We start from the raw sequence: 13,932 nt of genomic DNA on the forward strand, positions 1-13,932 counted from the left end.
TGTCCATTCCATCTAGTCCATCAACCTGGTGCTCTTGTGTCCGAGGCTCTTAAGTCTCTTCCATGCCCCTTCTGCAGATCTTCTTCTTGTTTATACCTGCACTTTACCTTGTCTTCTGTTGATCATTTTCTTAGTTTCTTTCCTTTCTCATTGAGGAATAGGACTCGGGGAGACTCCGACCCAAAGATATCTCCATCTCCCCTCAGCAGATCAGCCCATTCCCCACAGTCCCATTCCCCACACTCAGCACTGTAGTCCAAAAAGTATTTAAAAGCATGTTTCAAAGACCCTCCAAAATTAAAAGTCCCCACAACTCCAGACCCCCCCTGGCCCACTCCAGATTCAATCTTCAAGAACAGCGGCTTATGCTCCTGCAAGGCCTCGAGTCTCTCCATTTGTGTTACTTGAGGTTCAACAGCGACCTCCTCCATTATCTTCTGCACTTGCACTTGCCCTGTCAAAACAAGTTCCTGAGTTGGTTCCTGGATGGTTTCTATATGGGTATTCGCCGTTTGTCAAATGTTTTTGACTGCAACAGTCATCAAATCCATCTTCTCATGCATCTGCTCCAACAAAGCGCTTGTCTTGCAAAAAGCAAGCACCAAAACTTCTTCTAAACACATTTTTATTCAAGGCCAGAGTCTAGTCTCACGATCCTAATCTTGCAGCTGTGAAATCCCCAGATCGACTCCAGCAACAATTTGACAAGCTCCCTCTAGAGGAGACAATTTCTATTTGTATCCATCTTTTGTAAACAGGTCCAACAAAAGAAGATTACTTTCATTTTTCATATATTTTGTATCTTTTGATTGCAAAAGGCAACATTGGAATCAGTTTGTTTCTCTCTTTTTTTAACTATCTGTCAAAAAAAATTCCATTTACAGTCAATGAACTTCCCCAAAAAATTCTGTCTCTGGCACCCCGTTCCCAGGTTTGAGACGGTGGAAATTTATATTTCTTTACTCTCTCTCCTGCAGGCTTGAACAATCAAAATTCCCCCATTTTCTCATGCTTCCAAAAGGGGTTTTGATGGTTATAACTGAAGGAAATTTAGTCCTTTATATGCGACTTTCCAGACTTTAGCTTGCAAATTTTTGCTTCAGTCTATTTACAAAAAGCGGAAGGCGGACTTCCTGTTTAGAACCTTCCCGCTTCGGTGCCAAATTAAAATGTTTCTTAATCCAATTTTCCGTTTTACTCACGGGTACTTGTTTAGAATCCAATTGTCCACAGGAAAAAAGTCAGCGCTCTCCGGCAACGGCTGTGTGGCTTCACTCCGTAAAAGTAGCAGTCGATTCAAAACACCGCGCCGCTCACCCCACGTCGCTTCGGATCCCCGAAAAGGGGTTTCCCTGCAAGTAGGGGAGGCGCTCCTGGTGTCAGCCAAATCCCACATTCCCAGGCTTCCTCCGCCTGGGATTTTTAAAGGGTCTCCGCCTTCGCCGCAGCGGCAAGACCCGATTTTCACGGAGCGGGTTCCTCCTGGTCAGAGGAACTCCGCCATTGCCGATGGCGCTAACCCGGAAGTCCAATGGCCACCAATTTGGATGCCTTAAAAAAAGAGAGGATTAGGAAAATTCGAGGAGGAGAGGGCTATTGATGGCTACTAGCCACAGTGGCTGTGCTCTGTCTCCACAGTCGGGGGCAGCAAGGCTTCTGAATACCAGTTGCTGTGGAAGCCACAGGAGAGGGTTCTGGTGCTCAGATGCCGCTTGCTGGCTTCCTACTGAACCATCTGGTTGGCTACTGTGAGAACAGAGTGCTGGACTAGATGGGTTCTACAGGCCTGATCCAGCAGGCTCCCCTTGGGTTCTTAGTCCCCACCTGATGGGGATTAGCGGGTGTGGAGTTTCTCCAACCCCAAAGCAGACTTGAGCCCCCTTTTGGGAACTGAGGCTCACTAGGAAGCCCCACTTGGGGATGCTGCCCCAGGTGATGCAGGGAGCGTGGTCAGCCCTCGCCACAATTGGCTGGCTGAACAAGAGCCATTGTTACATGCCCAGAGAGGGTGGGGTGGTGGGGTTGCACAGCTCCCTCTGCTCCCTTGGGGATGGTCCAGGCACCCCAACTGGCCAGAGCCAATGTTTTTCTCTCGGCCTCCAGAGACAGACGCCCATGATCACAGTGGCGCCAGAGCTGACAGGCCCCTCCAGATCAGGACGTGGTGAAGGCAATCCCCTTGGCCCCGCCAAGCCCCCAGAGCTGTGGGGGGAGGGGCAGAAGCAGGGCCCCTAGGCAGAGCCCTCCCTGTTTCTATACTGCTCTTAAAGGTACGGGATCCCCCACAGAGGTCTCAACCTGACATCCTTCCACCTTTGCTCCCCCTGCCCCTGCACAAGCCCACAGCAATCTCCTTCCCTGCCGTAATATGTATGAAATGCTCATCCGCAGGAGACCGTGTCCTTCATCCTGTGTTGCAGGGGTTGAACATAATAATAATAATAATAATAATAATAATAATAATAATAATAATTTATTTAAAACCCACCCATCTGGCTGGGTTTCCCCATTCACCCTGGGAGGCTCCCAACAGAACATTAATAAAAAGTAAAGGGACCCCTGACCATTAGGTCCAGTCGTGGCCGACTCTGGAGTTGCGGCGCTCATCTCGCTTTATTGGCCAAGGGAGCTGGCGTACAGCTTCCGGGTCATGTGGCCAGCAGGACTAAGCCGCTTCTGGCAAACCAGAGCAGCGTACAGAAACGCCGTTTACCTTCCCGCCAGAGTGGTACCTATTTATCTACTTGCACTTTGACGTGCTTTCGAACTGCTTTCGAACTGCTAGGTTGGCAGGAGCAGGGACCGAGCAACGGGAGCTCACCCCGTCGCAGGGATTCGAACCGCCGGCCTTCTGATCAGCAAGCCCTAGGCTCTGTTGTTTAACCCACAGCACCACCACCGCGTTTCCTTAGGACGTCCCTATTTTCACTGGAAAATGTTGGAGGCTAGGGATATGCTGTTTACCTTCCCGCTGGAGCAGTACCTATTTATCTACTTGCACTTTGACGTGCTTTCGAACTGCTAGGTTGGCAAGAGCAGGGACCGAGCAACGGGAGCTCACCCCGTTGCGGGGATTCAAACCACCAACCTTCTGATCGGCAAGTCCTAGGCTCTGTGGTTTAACCCACAAAGCATCAAACATTAAAAACTTCCCTAAACGTGCCTAGATGGCCCTTGGGGTCCCTTCTGATTCTACAATTCTATGGTTCCATTGTGGTGGTGAGGAAGAGGAGTAGAAGGAGGATGCCCTCCGTGAGAATGGTACTTTCCAGTGCAGCACTGGACAGGTCCTCTGCCCGCAAGGAGCTTACAATTTAAAACTTCAAATTTTGTGGCACAATGGAGTCTGATGGCTTGGCAGGCAGAAACCCCCTGGCTGAAGTCCCAATGGCATCTCTAGTTAAAAGCAGCTCAGGTAGCAGGTATGGGGTGTGGGGAAGCTCCCTTCTTCGAAGACCTGCAATCCCAGACCAGGTGCTTCTCAGCAGCTCTGAGTGTGAGCCTGAGACCCCCACCCCACCGACAGGTTTTCATGGACCATGATGAGTTAGGCAAAAGGAGCTATGGGAAGGGTCATAGCTCAATGGCAGAATAGCTGCTTTGCATGCAGAAGGTCCCAGGTTCAATCCCTTCCAGCGGCACCTGCAGGTAGAACTGGGAGAGAACCGTGGCTGTAACCTTGGAGCGCCGCTGCCGGTCAGTGTAGGCAATACCGACGTAGATTGACCCACTGGTCTCACGCTGTATAGGGTAGCAAGCTTCATGTGCTCTTCTGCTGCCCTCTGGTGGCCGCCTCGGGTACACCGGTCCGGCCTCTCCTGGATCGCGCCCTGCTCCGAGAAGCGCCGTCGGGGCTCCGCTCTCGGCGAAAAGGGGGAGCCCCGCCGGCGTGGGGCAGGAGAGATGGATGCCCTAAGAAGCACCACCCAGGGGTGCTGCTGCTGGCTGGTCAGCTGGCTGGCCGGTCGGCTTTCTCTATGGCCCGGCTGTTGACGTTGCACCCAGCGACTAACTTTCGTTTCCACCCAGGACAGATTTTGCAGAAATGAAAGTGAAAGAGGGCGCTGGGCAGAGACGGGAGATGGAGGTGGAGACACGCGTCTGCGAGAACTGGTAGGGGATGCAGCCCTGTCTATCATTCAATATCTGTCTGTCTGTCGACTCTCCCTCCCTGCAAACAGGCTGGCTGAGCTAGAGTGGGAACCCCCCTCTCCATAAATGGGACTGGGGCGCAATCCAGTAGGGTCTCCGTCCCGCGTTAATAAGAAACGTAGAGGGCCCGGTTGTTTTGCATGAAGGGGGCCTCTCGGATTTTGTGGCTCATGAAGAAAATAATATCTGTCGTTTAACATAAAAGGAATTGGATCAATATAATTGTTGGGTGAACTCCAGCTGTGTTGCTTGGAACCTTCCAATATTAATTCATGACGTTTGGTTTTGGTACGGAAACTTGTTCTCGTCTGTTTTCTTCTACAGTAGGTATCCCTTTCTGCTTGTTTTGTTTGGCATTTGTTACTATCCTTCGTTCTGCTACAAATATATGGAAATTAATTTGTATAGAATTACAGCAACAGCCAGATGCAACGTTTAGAGTTCCCTTCCCTCCTCAGTTTGGGGTCAGTCTCTGCAGTGGCAGTGACCCTCTTGGCGAAGTCCCAGCCTCTCACAGTTCTGTTGAGGACTTCCCAGGCAGAACTGAGTCCTTTGCCTTGGCGAAAGGACCAAGCTTATTTATTTGCTTAGAGCTATTAAGGAAAAAAAACACACACACACACACACACACACACACACACACACACACGTTCCTGGTTTTAACAGAGCATTTGCAGCAGAGTGGCTTACATACAAAACAGTCCCTGCCCCTGTAGCCTTGCAGTCTAAGAAGACATAGTCAAAATAAAAAAAATCCTTCCAGTAGCACCTTAAAGACCAACTAAGTTAGTTCTTGGTATGAGCTTTCGTGTGCATGCACACTTCTTCAGATACACTGAAGAAGACATAGTACACAAGGAAAAAGGGACAAGGAGGGAGGAGGAAAAACAAAACCCAACTCAGGCACCAATTCTTATATGGTTGTTCTTATGAAGACCAGGTGGCACAGTTCAAGGGTGGTGGGAGCTGGGCTTCCAGCAGTGCTGACTTGCCCCTTGTGGCCCGTGGGCTCCTCTTCTCTCGCCCAGCAAGCGGGACGTGGTGGCTGCCAACTTCTCCCTCCATGAGGCCCACTGCTTGCGCTTCCTGACCATCTGCCCCAAGTGTGAGGAGCCGGTGGTGCTGAAGGACATGGCGGAACACCTCGCTACAGCCCACGAACAGGTAGGGCGTGGGGGATGAAGGCCCATAGAATAATAGAACTGAAAAGTTGGAAGGGATCCCCGGGGGGTTATCTAGTCGAACCGCCTGCGATGCAGGAATCACAACTGCCCAGGCAGCGGGTGCTCAAGTTGCAGGACAGAGGAGCCTGCGAGGTGGGCTGGGGATTAGGGTTCACATCAGAGGAATCATGGTGGGCAAACACTATCCTCCCCAGCCCTGGGTGTTTTTGTAAGGCCCTGTGACCTGGCAAAGACAGAGAGTGAAAGCCAAGGGGCCTGGCCAGATTCGGCCCCCCAGCCTTTTGCTTCAGTACCTGGAAGGGAGCTGACTTGTGGGGGAGAAAAATCAAGCCTTTGCGTTGTGGTTAGGGTAGAAGTCTACTCAATACTGTTTATTATGGACCAGCAATTGCGTCCCCACCAGCCAGAACTAATTCTGATCTGATCCGATATGGGGTGTTCTGTCTACGATACGGGATTCGCAAAGTTGTCACAACCTGGTTAAGGAGACATAGCAAGAAAAACAGCATTTCTGGTCAAAACCCACCCACCTGACATGTCCTGGGGTTTTGGGTGTAAAAATGGCATCGGGGGGGGGGGGGATTTTGTCAGGGAAAACCCGGATGTATGGCAACGCGATGGAAAAGGCAGTGGAAACAGCTCTCTCTGTGTTCCACTGTGAGGGAGACGTGGCTTTAAGACAGGCTCAGGCAGAAGTCCTTGCAGAATCCGGACCCAAACATTCTGCTTCCATATTTGCTTTTCTCTGCCATCGCCCTCTTGCCCTCACCTCGTTGACATCTTTAGAGCCTTGTAGATGCCCCTCAGAGCAGCCCCTCCAGCCTTGGGTTAGAACAAGGGGCTCTCAAAGCCAGTCCCTGGGGGTGGGGGAGGCCCTTGTGGGTCTGTGGTAGAGCATCTTTCTGCAAGCAGAAAGTCCCTCCGCTGCTGCTGTATCATCACCAAGTGGGATAGTCGGTGCTCCAGAAGAGGGGCTGATCAGGCACCTTCCTCTGTTCCTTGGGGTGGAGTGGGGCGTGGTTTCCCTCCTGCTACCTTGGGGCCTTCTTGTGGCACTGCCAATGCCCTTCCTCACCTCCTCCTCCTCCTCTTCCCACTTCCAGGTCAGATGCAAGCGCTGCCACCAGGCAATGCAGCAATTCTTACTGGAGCGCCACGAGGTAAGGAGGGGGGGAACTGGCCTTCCCAGGAGGATGCGGGGGCATTTGCTGAGAGCAGGGGTCAGCAACCTTTTTCAGTCCTGGGCCGGTCCACCGTCCCTCAGACCTTGTGGGGGGCCGGACTATATTTTAGGGGAAAAAATGAATTCCTAGGCCCCACAAATAACCCAGAGATGCATTTTTAATAAAAGCACACATTCTGCTCATGTAAAAACACACTGATTCTGGTCCGTGGGCCAGATTAAGAAGGCGAATGGGCTGGATCCAGCCCCTGGGACTTAGGTTGAGAGAGTCAGGAGCCTGCTTCCATTCTGACCCTGGGATAACAGCAGCCCTCGGGCTCAGTTTGGTTAGAGGGGCCTGAACAGCAACACCCCCTCCCATCCTTGCCCACCCCAGATCCCTGGACGTGCTTCTTTTCACCCTGACAGAGACAAAGAGTTTGGGGCTGGGGTGGTCTCTGGGGGTGCCTGGCAGGGAGCAACAACACTGGCTCCCTGAAGAGCTGACGTGGTGGAAGATGTGCTCCCAAGGTTGTGTCTGCTCATTCAGACAGTGTGGTGTAGTGGGGCTAGGACCTGGGCGAGACCAGGGTTCAAAACCTCCCCCCCCCCAACTTGGCCACGAAGGCTCACTAGGTGTGTGTGTGGCCTTGGGGAGCCAGTCACTCCCTCACAGGGTTGCTGTGGGGATTAAATGATGACTAGCACCTTAGAGGGTACCAATCCCCACCCCGCCATGTGAAGCTCCGTGAGCCGGTCACTCCCTCTCAGCCTAGCCTACCTCACAGGGTGGTTGTGGGGATTAAATGAGCAGGGGGGGAGAACCATGTGACCACCTAGAGCATCTCTCCAGCCCCCTTTCCCCAAGACGGACCCCTGTCTCTCCTCCCCCTGCAGGCTGAAGATTGCCCCGAGCGCCTGGCCCAGTGCCACTTCTGCGAGCTGGAGGTGCCCTTCCGCCAGCTGCAGAGCCACCTTAAGGCCTGCGGCAGCCGGACCACCCCGTGCTGGGATTGCGGCAAGTACATCATGTACAAAGCCCTGGAAGACCACAGCCGCACCTGCCGGGAAAACAAGGTGCTCACTGGCCCTGGTGAGTTTGCACAAGTCTTTTTTTTTTACTTGGTGAAAATCTGTGGACTCGGTACAGAGAAAAGAAAGCAGTGTGTCGTTCAACTGTGGAACTCCCTGCCTCAGGAGGCAGTGATGGCCACTAATATGGGTGGCTTTAAAAGAGGACTAGACAAGTTCTCAGAGGAGGAGAGGGCTCTCAAGGGCTTACTGGCCACAAGGGCAACACTCTGCTTCCACAGTTTGAGGCAGCAATGGATACCAGTCGCTGGAAAACCACAGAAGGGCAGAGGGTCACTGCTGAGCTCAGTTTCCCATAATGGGCATTGGTTGGCCAGTGAGAGAACAGCATGCTGCTCTCGGTGGGCCACGGGCCTGATACCGCAGGGCCCTTCTGCAGCACAGTGGTTTCCCCCCACGGACCCCAATGTTGAAGTAACCCCATCTCACAGAGACGGAGGGCGATGAGTTTTTACTTCAAAGGTAGCGTTTAGATGAGCAAACAGACCACCAGTCTAATACAAGGCCTCAATACAAAGTCCTTCACAAGAGGGTGCAGTCCTTTAAGTGCAAGAAAAACAGTTTGGTTGTTACTGGAGTCCAAAGTTGTCCTTTTATTCTCCTGGATGTCTCCTGGCAGGAAATGCTCCAGCCTCTTCCATTCCCCCAGCTGGCTTCCCCAGCAGTTAATCCTCCTCCTGGGTCCTTGATAAAAGGCTTCAGTTCACACTTATCTGCTCTGCCTCCCACACACTTCACTTTCTCCTCTCAGACCCAACTCTACACCTCTGTAGTCATGCATGCGGTTAATGAGAGTCACAAGACACAAGGCAGCGACTCGGGAGCTGGACCTTAATTACATTCACTGTAATGTGGTTTATTCTTTGTAAAATGCACAATTGCAATACTTCTTTGGTGTCTATGACAGGCTCTTGCCCTGCCTATACTTTTCCTTGACCCCTCCAATCTTGCATGGTGTCGATGTCTCCGAAGCCATCACCCATTCTGGGGCTCTGAACATGCCCCACATTAACCCCTAGGGAAGGCCAACACACTGCCCTCCAGATAAAGATGCGAGAAGAGCCTAGGCTGGATCAGGCCCATAGCCCATCTCACAGGGGCCAAGCAGATGCCCACTGGGGGGGGGGCACCCGCAAGCAGGATCCAAGCACAGGAGCCCTTTCTCCTCCTGTGGCTTCCAGCAATTGATATTATTCAGATGCATTGCTGCTTCTGACCAGGGAGGCAGAGCATAGCCACCATGGCTAGTAGCCATCCATAGGCTTCTCCTCCATGCATTTGTTTAATTTTGTTTCGAAGCCAACCAGGTTGGTGGCCATCACTGCCTGCTCCCTCATCTCCTTTGTCCCAGCAAAGGGTGGTATAGCTGCTGACCCTGGGGAGAACTGAGACTGTGCCTGCATGCAGCCAACCTCTCCTCTGTCCTTTTCACGCTTCTCTTGGTTCTGTGAGACCAGGGAAGCTTTGTCGCAGCAGGAGGGAGAGACACCTGTGACTCTTCACCAGCCGGACTCCTCTCTGCCTCTTGGCCTCCCTCCTCTTCTGCTTCAGCTTCTGCCTCTGATTCTGGACTTCTCTCTGCTCCCAATTGTTTCTCTCGGGTCCCACCATCCCCTCTGAGCCTTCTTCCCTTGGGGGTTCCCCAGCTGGTTCCTCCTGTGCTGGGCCCGGGGGTAACCCACGAAAGTCCAGGACAGGTCTAGAATCCGAAGGTTCCACTAGGATTCAGTCTGACAGGGCCAAGGCAGCACACGAGGCAGAAAAACAGGCAAGGACAGGTACAGGATCTCAGGCAGGATCTGGCATACCTGGAGCAGGGTTTGACAGCCTTTTATCTTTGTTAGGGTAGCGGCCAGTCCTGATCCCCCGGCAACTCATCTCCCTGTTTTGCCCAAAGGCAGGCACTCCTCCTGCAAGTACTCAGGTCTCTCCTTCTCTCAGACCTGAGCCTCTGCAGCTCGGGAGACGTGGGTGGGTTACTAGGCCCAGAGGCCGCCTCAGCCTCACCTGACCAAACCGGTAGTGGAGCAGCTGTAAGTGATGGCCCAGCTGAAGGCGACGAGGTAATCCCCACATCTGGAGCCAGGGCAGGCTCAGGCCCCTGACTCGGCCCAGCTGGTGTTTGTTGCAGGGGAACCTGTGCAGACTGGGACTCTTCAGGATCAGGCCCCAGACGTGGTTCAGGTGATGCCCGAGGCAAAGGATCCGGTGCAGACTAAGTCTCCTCTGGTTCCGAGCCCGAGTCCCAGGACATCACACTTCCCACCATTCCTCTACGCCCAACCAATCTAGGACACTGACTTGGTCAGCTTGCTGCCAGTAACCCTTTCTCTCCCTGCTACAGGGCCCAAGGCCAATCTGTGCCAGCAGTGCAACAGCTGGTTCTCCGACGAGAAGTACCTCCAGCACCTGGTAAGCTTCCTGGCTCCATCTCACCACCATGGGGGCTTTGACTGGGGCCCATAAGAGGAGGCAGAGGAGAATCTCCAGGACAGGTGGCCGAGTGAAGGGACTGCAACAGGGTGGCAATTTGTGACAAGCTGCCAAGTCACTAGAATCTCACCAGCCAAACCCTTGGACCCAGGGATGGGGAGGTCAATGGGACACATTCCCTCTCAGGCAGCTTTCCTGGGGGGCTGTGTGCCAGTGGTGGGTGGGGCCAGAGGCAAAAGTGGGCGTGGCCAAATGCAAAAGTGGGTGGAGCAGTAGATAGGAAGCTTTGTCTAGTAGTATGTAATGGGGGGGGAGGGAGTCAGTGGCTTGTACACCACACAAATGAGCCACAACAGACGCACCAACATCACGGTGCAAGGGCCCATTCCAGCCACCCCAAGGCTTTTGAGGGCACAGAAGACGGCTGTGGTCTGCAGAGACTCCCAGGGGCCGGTTAAAGGGCTCAGGAGGGCCACATTCAGCCTGATATTCCCCAGCCCATTTTGCCTACTGGGTTGTGACCCCCTCTCCATGATTAAAGATCCCCCTCCCTGCTAGGGTAAAGTTGGGGGGGTGGCTCCTTCCCACCTGAAAGTCACCCAGCTTGGGGTGTGGGGAGGCTGTCTGCACAGCAAAGACCCACCCCAAGCCTTTTGCCCCCATGTATGGGACTCCAGCCAGCTTCTTCATTTGGGGAGGGGGGGGGTTGTGGGGCTGAGTCAGCCCCTCCCTGGTCCTGACTCTGCCCAGCTCCAGCCTCCCTTTTTCTCCTCCGCAGAATGAGTGCAGCCCCCTCTCTCAGCTCCTGGGGGCCCTCAGCACCCGATCATCCACAGAGCCCACCTCCCCTCCGTCCGCCTCGAGCCCCCTGGCCCCAGCCACTCCGCCCCCCACCCCGAGCCCGGCGGCCGAGAAGGACGTCCGGCCCAAGATAAAGGAGAAGGAGCTGTCTTCCCTGGGGAGACCCTCGATGAAGCCCTCTCGGCCCAAGAAGTCCTCCAGCCGGCCGGCCTTCACCTCCACCCTGCCCCAGGCCCTGGGGGACGAGGAAGAGGCTGCCACAGCCTATGACCAACTGGCCACCTGCTCCCAGTGCAACATCCTCCTGCCCAGGCCCACCCTGCAGAAACACGAGGTGAGGAGGGGGAAGGGAAGAGGAAGGCTTTGGCTGGGTAGAAATGGGGGCATTTGCAGATTGCAAGTGGGGTGGGTAGCTCTCCACCTGAATCCCACCCCCAGGTTCTCAGGAGGGGCACCCCCAGAGAAAGGGACCGTCCTCCAGGAGGTCTCCCCTTTTGTTGCTCCTTCTCAGGCTTGCAAGAGGCCACCGGCCCTCCCCACCTGAAAGACTCATAGAATTGGAAGGGACCTGCAGGGGCATCTAGTCCAGCCCTCTGCAGTGCCCAGCGTGGAGCTTGAACTCTCGACCCTGAATGGGAGTTGGAGCCCAGCATAGGCGCCGACTCCATGGAGCTTGAGGGGGCCCGAGCCCCCTCAAAAATTCGTTTGGGGGGGCTCCGCCCCCCCCAATAATCTCCGGCGCCCCTCCAGCAGAGCGCCATCGCCGCCCCTCCCCCAGCCCAAAATGCACAGGGTCAGGCTGCCTGCATGCCTCCTGCCCTCCCTCCCGAGCAAAAGCTCCACCCAATTTCCTTTGGAGCTGATTAATAGGCGCAGCACGCTCTCCCCTATTCGCTCACGAGGAGGCGACGCCACTTTATTTGCATATTCATGAGCTTATTTATTATTCATGAGCTTTCCTGGGGCCCCCCAATATTTTTTATAAGTCCGTGTCCCTGGAGCCCAGCAGTGTCCAGAGGGGGGCCCCAGAGGCTCGCCACCCCTGGCTTGAAAGTTTCAACCTTTGTGGGGAGGGGCTGTGCTTTCTTGCCCCCAGGGTGAACAGTGGCGCCACCTGCTGGCACCTCCTTGACAGCGGGGGAGAGATTTCCTACAGAAGTTTGGCCAGTCTGGGTCATGTACATATCTGCCTGTATAAACCTCCTGTTAAAGGGAATAGGGGGTCTAAGCCTGCAGGGGGAGAGACCTTCACCACCGCCTCCTCTCCTTCTTCCAGAAAAAGTGTCGACGGGGAGCTTCTTTGCAGGCCCTGCGACGGAGCCCCCGGATCCTGAGGAAAGGAGGTATGTATTTATTTTATCCATTGATTGCATTCTGTTGATATCTGTCGCTCAAGGTGACGTACGTACATGGATCCCCCCCCTCATTTAATGCCCACTACAGCCCTGCGAGGTAAGCTAGGCGGAGAGGCAGGGACTGGTCCAAGGTCAACCAGTGAGCTTCATGGTCAAGTGGGGTGAGGATTTGAACGCTGTTCTCTTCCAGTCCTCGCCTGATGCTCTTGCTACTCTGCCATGCCTTATTTCAGGCAGAATCCACCCTGACCCCTCTCCCCTGGTCCAGGGAGGATGCATAAGCAGAGACAGAACTTCTGGTCTCCTCCTGCTGTTGCTGCAACCCTGAGGGGACTGAAGGAATAGAATAGGAATAGAATCACAGAAGAGACAGCCAAGGGTCATCTAGCCCATGAGTAGGCAAACTAAGGCCGGGGGGCCGGATCCGGCCCAATTGCCTTCTAAATCCGGCCCACGGACAGTCTGGGAATCAGCATGTTTTTACATGAGTAGAATGTTCCCTTTTATTTAAAATGCATCTCTGGTTTATTTGTGGGGCCTGCCTGGTGTTTTTACATGAGCAGAATGTGTGCTTTTATTTAAAATGCATCTCTGGGTTATTTGTGGGGCAGAGGAATTCATTCCCCCCCCCAAAAAAATATAGTCTGGCCTCCCGCAAGGTCTGAGGGACAGTGGACCACCCCCTGCTGAAAAGGTTTGCTGACCCCTGATCTAGCCCAACCCTTCTGCAATGTAGAAATCCTTGACAGATGGCCATCCGACCTCTGTTGAGAAACCTCCAATGTCCGCCACCTTCCACCACTGAGCGGCCTTTACCCTCAGAAAGCTCCTCTGTCCTTTGCTGGGTTTGGGGTTTTTTACACCTAGAGCGTCATCTCCAACCCCTGTTGGTGGACATCTCCCTGCAGCTACTTGAAAGTTTGCAGTGTCTTTTGGAGGGCAATTGATTGATCCATTTCTCCCTCCAAGCGGGAGATCCAGTGCATGCTGTGTCCACCCCCACCCTCAGGATGCCCTCCCAGGACCACAGGGGATTGCAGGCCCCATTTTGTGTATCTGCTCCCCTTTTCAACCCCCCTCTCCACTCAGTGGGCCCACAAAGCAGCTTCCAGGAACAAGGGGTGGTCCAATCTAGGGAGCCACTTTGGGAAGAGGCAACCTCAGCAAACGCCCTTCGCTGCTGCGGCAGACAGGAATCAGCCAACAGACCTTTGGGGTGTTGTACAACTGTGTGTGTCCTGCTTTGCCTTCTAGCCTGGCTATGTATGGCATAGGACACACACACACACACACACACACACACACACACACACACACACTCCCCCACAGCCATTGATGAAGGCCCCCAGACTCCCTTGAAAAAACAAATCCTGCCGTGGAACTGAGCCTCCTTTGCTCATCTTGTCTTGCAGAGGAGTCGAAGTAGAGAGAGATCCATCTTGCAGGAGGATCCCTGGGCAGCGGCAATCACATCTCCCACCACTGGGCGTTGGGCCAGCCCAGATTTTTTGCCTCCCTGCAGGATCAGGTTCAAAGTAAAGCACTTTGCAACGCACAAGCCCCGCTCTGCCTTATTGAGAATAAAAGAGCTACGATTCACACCCGTGACTGAGTGCAAAGAGCCACTTTGGGATTGACTCTGATGGAAAAGGAATAGAGGAGACTCGTGGGGGTGGGGGGCAGACAAGGGTGTTGTTGAGGTGAGCCACCTTGAAGCCCTCACAGGGATTGGGACCGGCGTCCTGCAGCTTCC

At 53.9% G+C, this 13,932-nt stretch overlaps 1 protein-coding gene across 3 annotated transcripts; it reads left to right on the forward strand.

The window, feature by feature from the left end:
• The first annotated feature begins 2,029 nt into the window (after positions 1–2,029).
• Positions 2,030–13,787, forward strand: XAF1 (XIAP associated factor 1). Of its 3 annotated transcripts, none has more exons than XM_082201549.1 (9): positions 2,030–2,270; positions 4,030–4,113; positions 5,181–5,316; positions 6,440–6,496; positions 7,396–7,591; positions 9,935–10,002; positions 10,802–11,158; positions 12,101–12,167; positions 13,592–13,787. In XM_082201549.1, the coding sequence occupies exons 2-9, from the start codon at positions 4,046–4,048 to the stop codon at positions 13,603–13,605; spliced, it is 963 nt and encodes a 320-aa protein (XP_082057675.1). In that variant the 5' UTR covers positions 2,030–2,270; positions 4,030–4,045; the 3' UTR covers positions 13,606–13,787. The 3 variants fall into 3 exon arrangements, with proteins under 3 accessions (XP_082057675.1, XP_082057676.1, XP_082057677.1); XM_082201550.1 differs by having other exon boundaries at positions 4,035–4,113; XM_082201551.1 differs by lacking the exons at positions 2,030–2,270; positions 4,030–4,113 and adding an exon at positions 4,177–4,475.
• Positions 13,788–13,932: the final 145 nt, after the last annotated feature.

Source organism: Podarcis vaucheri (assembly GCF_965113315.1).
Source record: "Podarcis vaucheri genome assembly, chromosome: 15".
In the NCBI taxonomy this organism is placed as follows: domain Eukaryota; kingdom Metazoa; phylum Chordata; class Lepidosauria; order Squamata; family Lacertidae; genus Podarcis; species Podarcis vaucheri.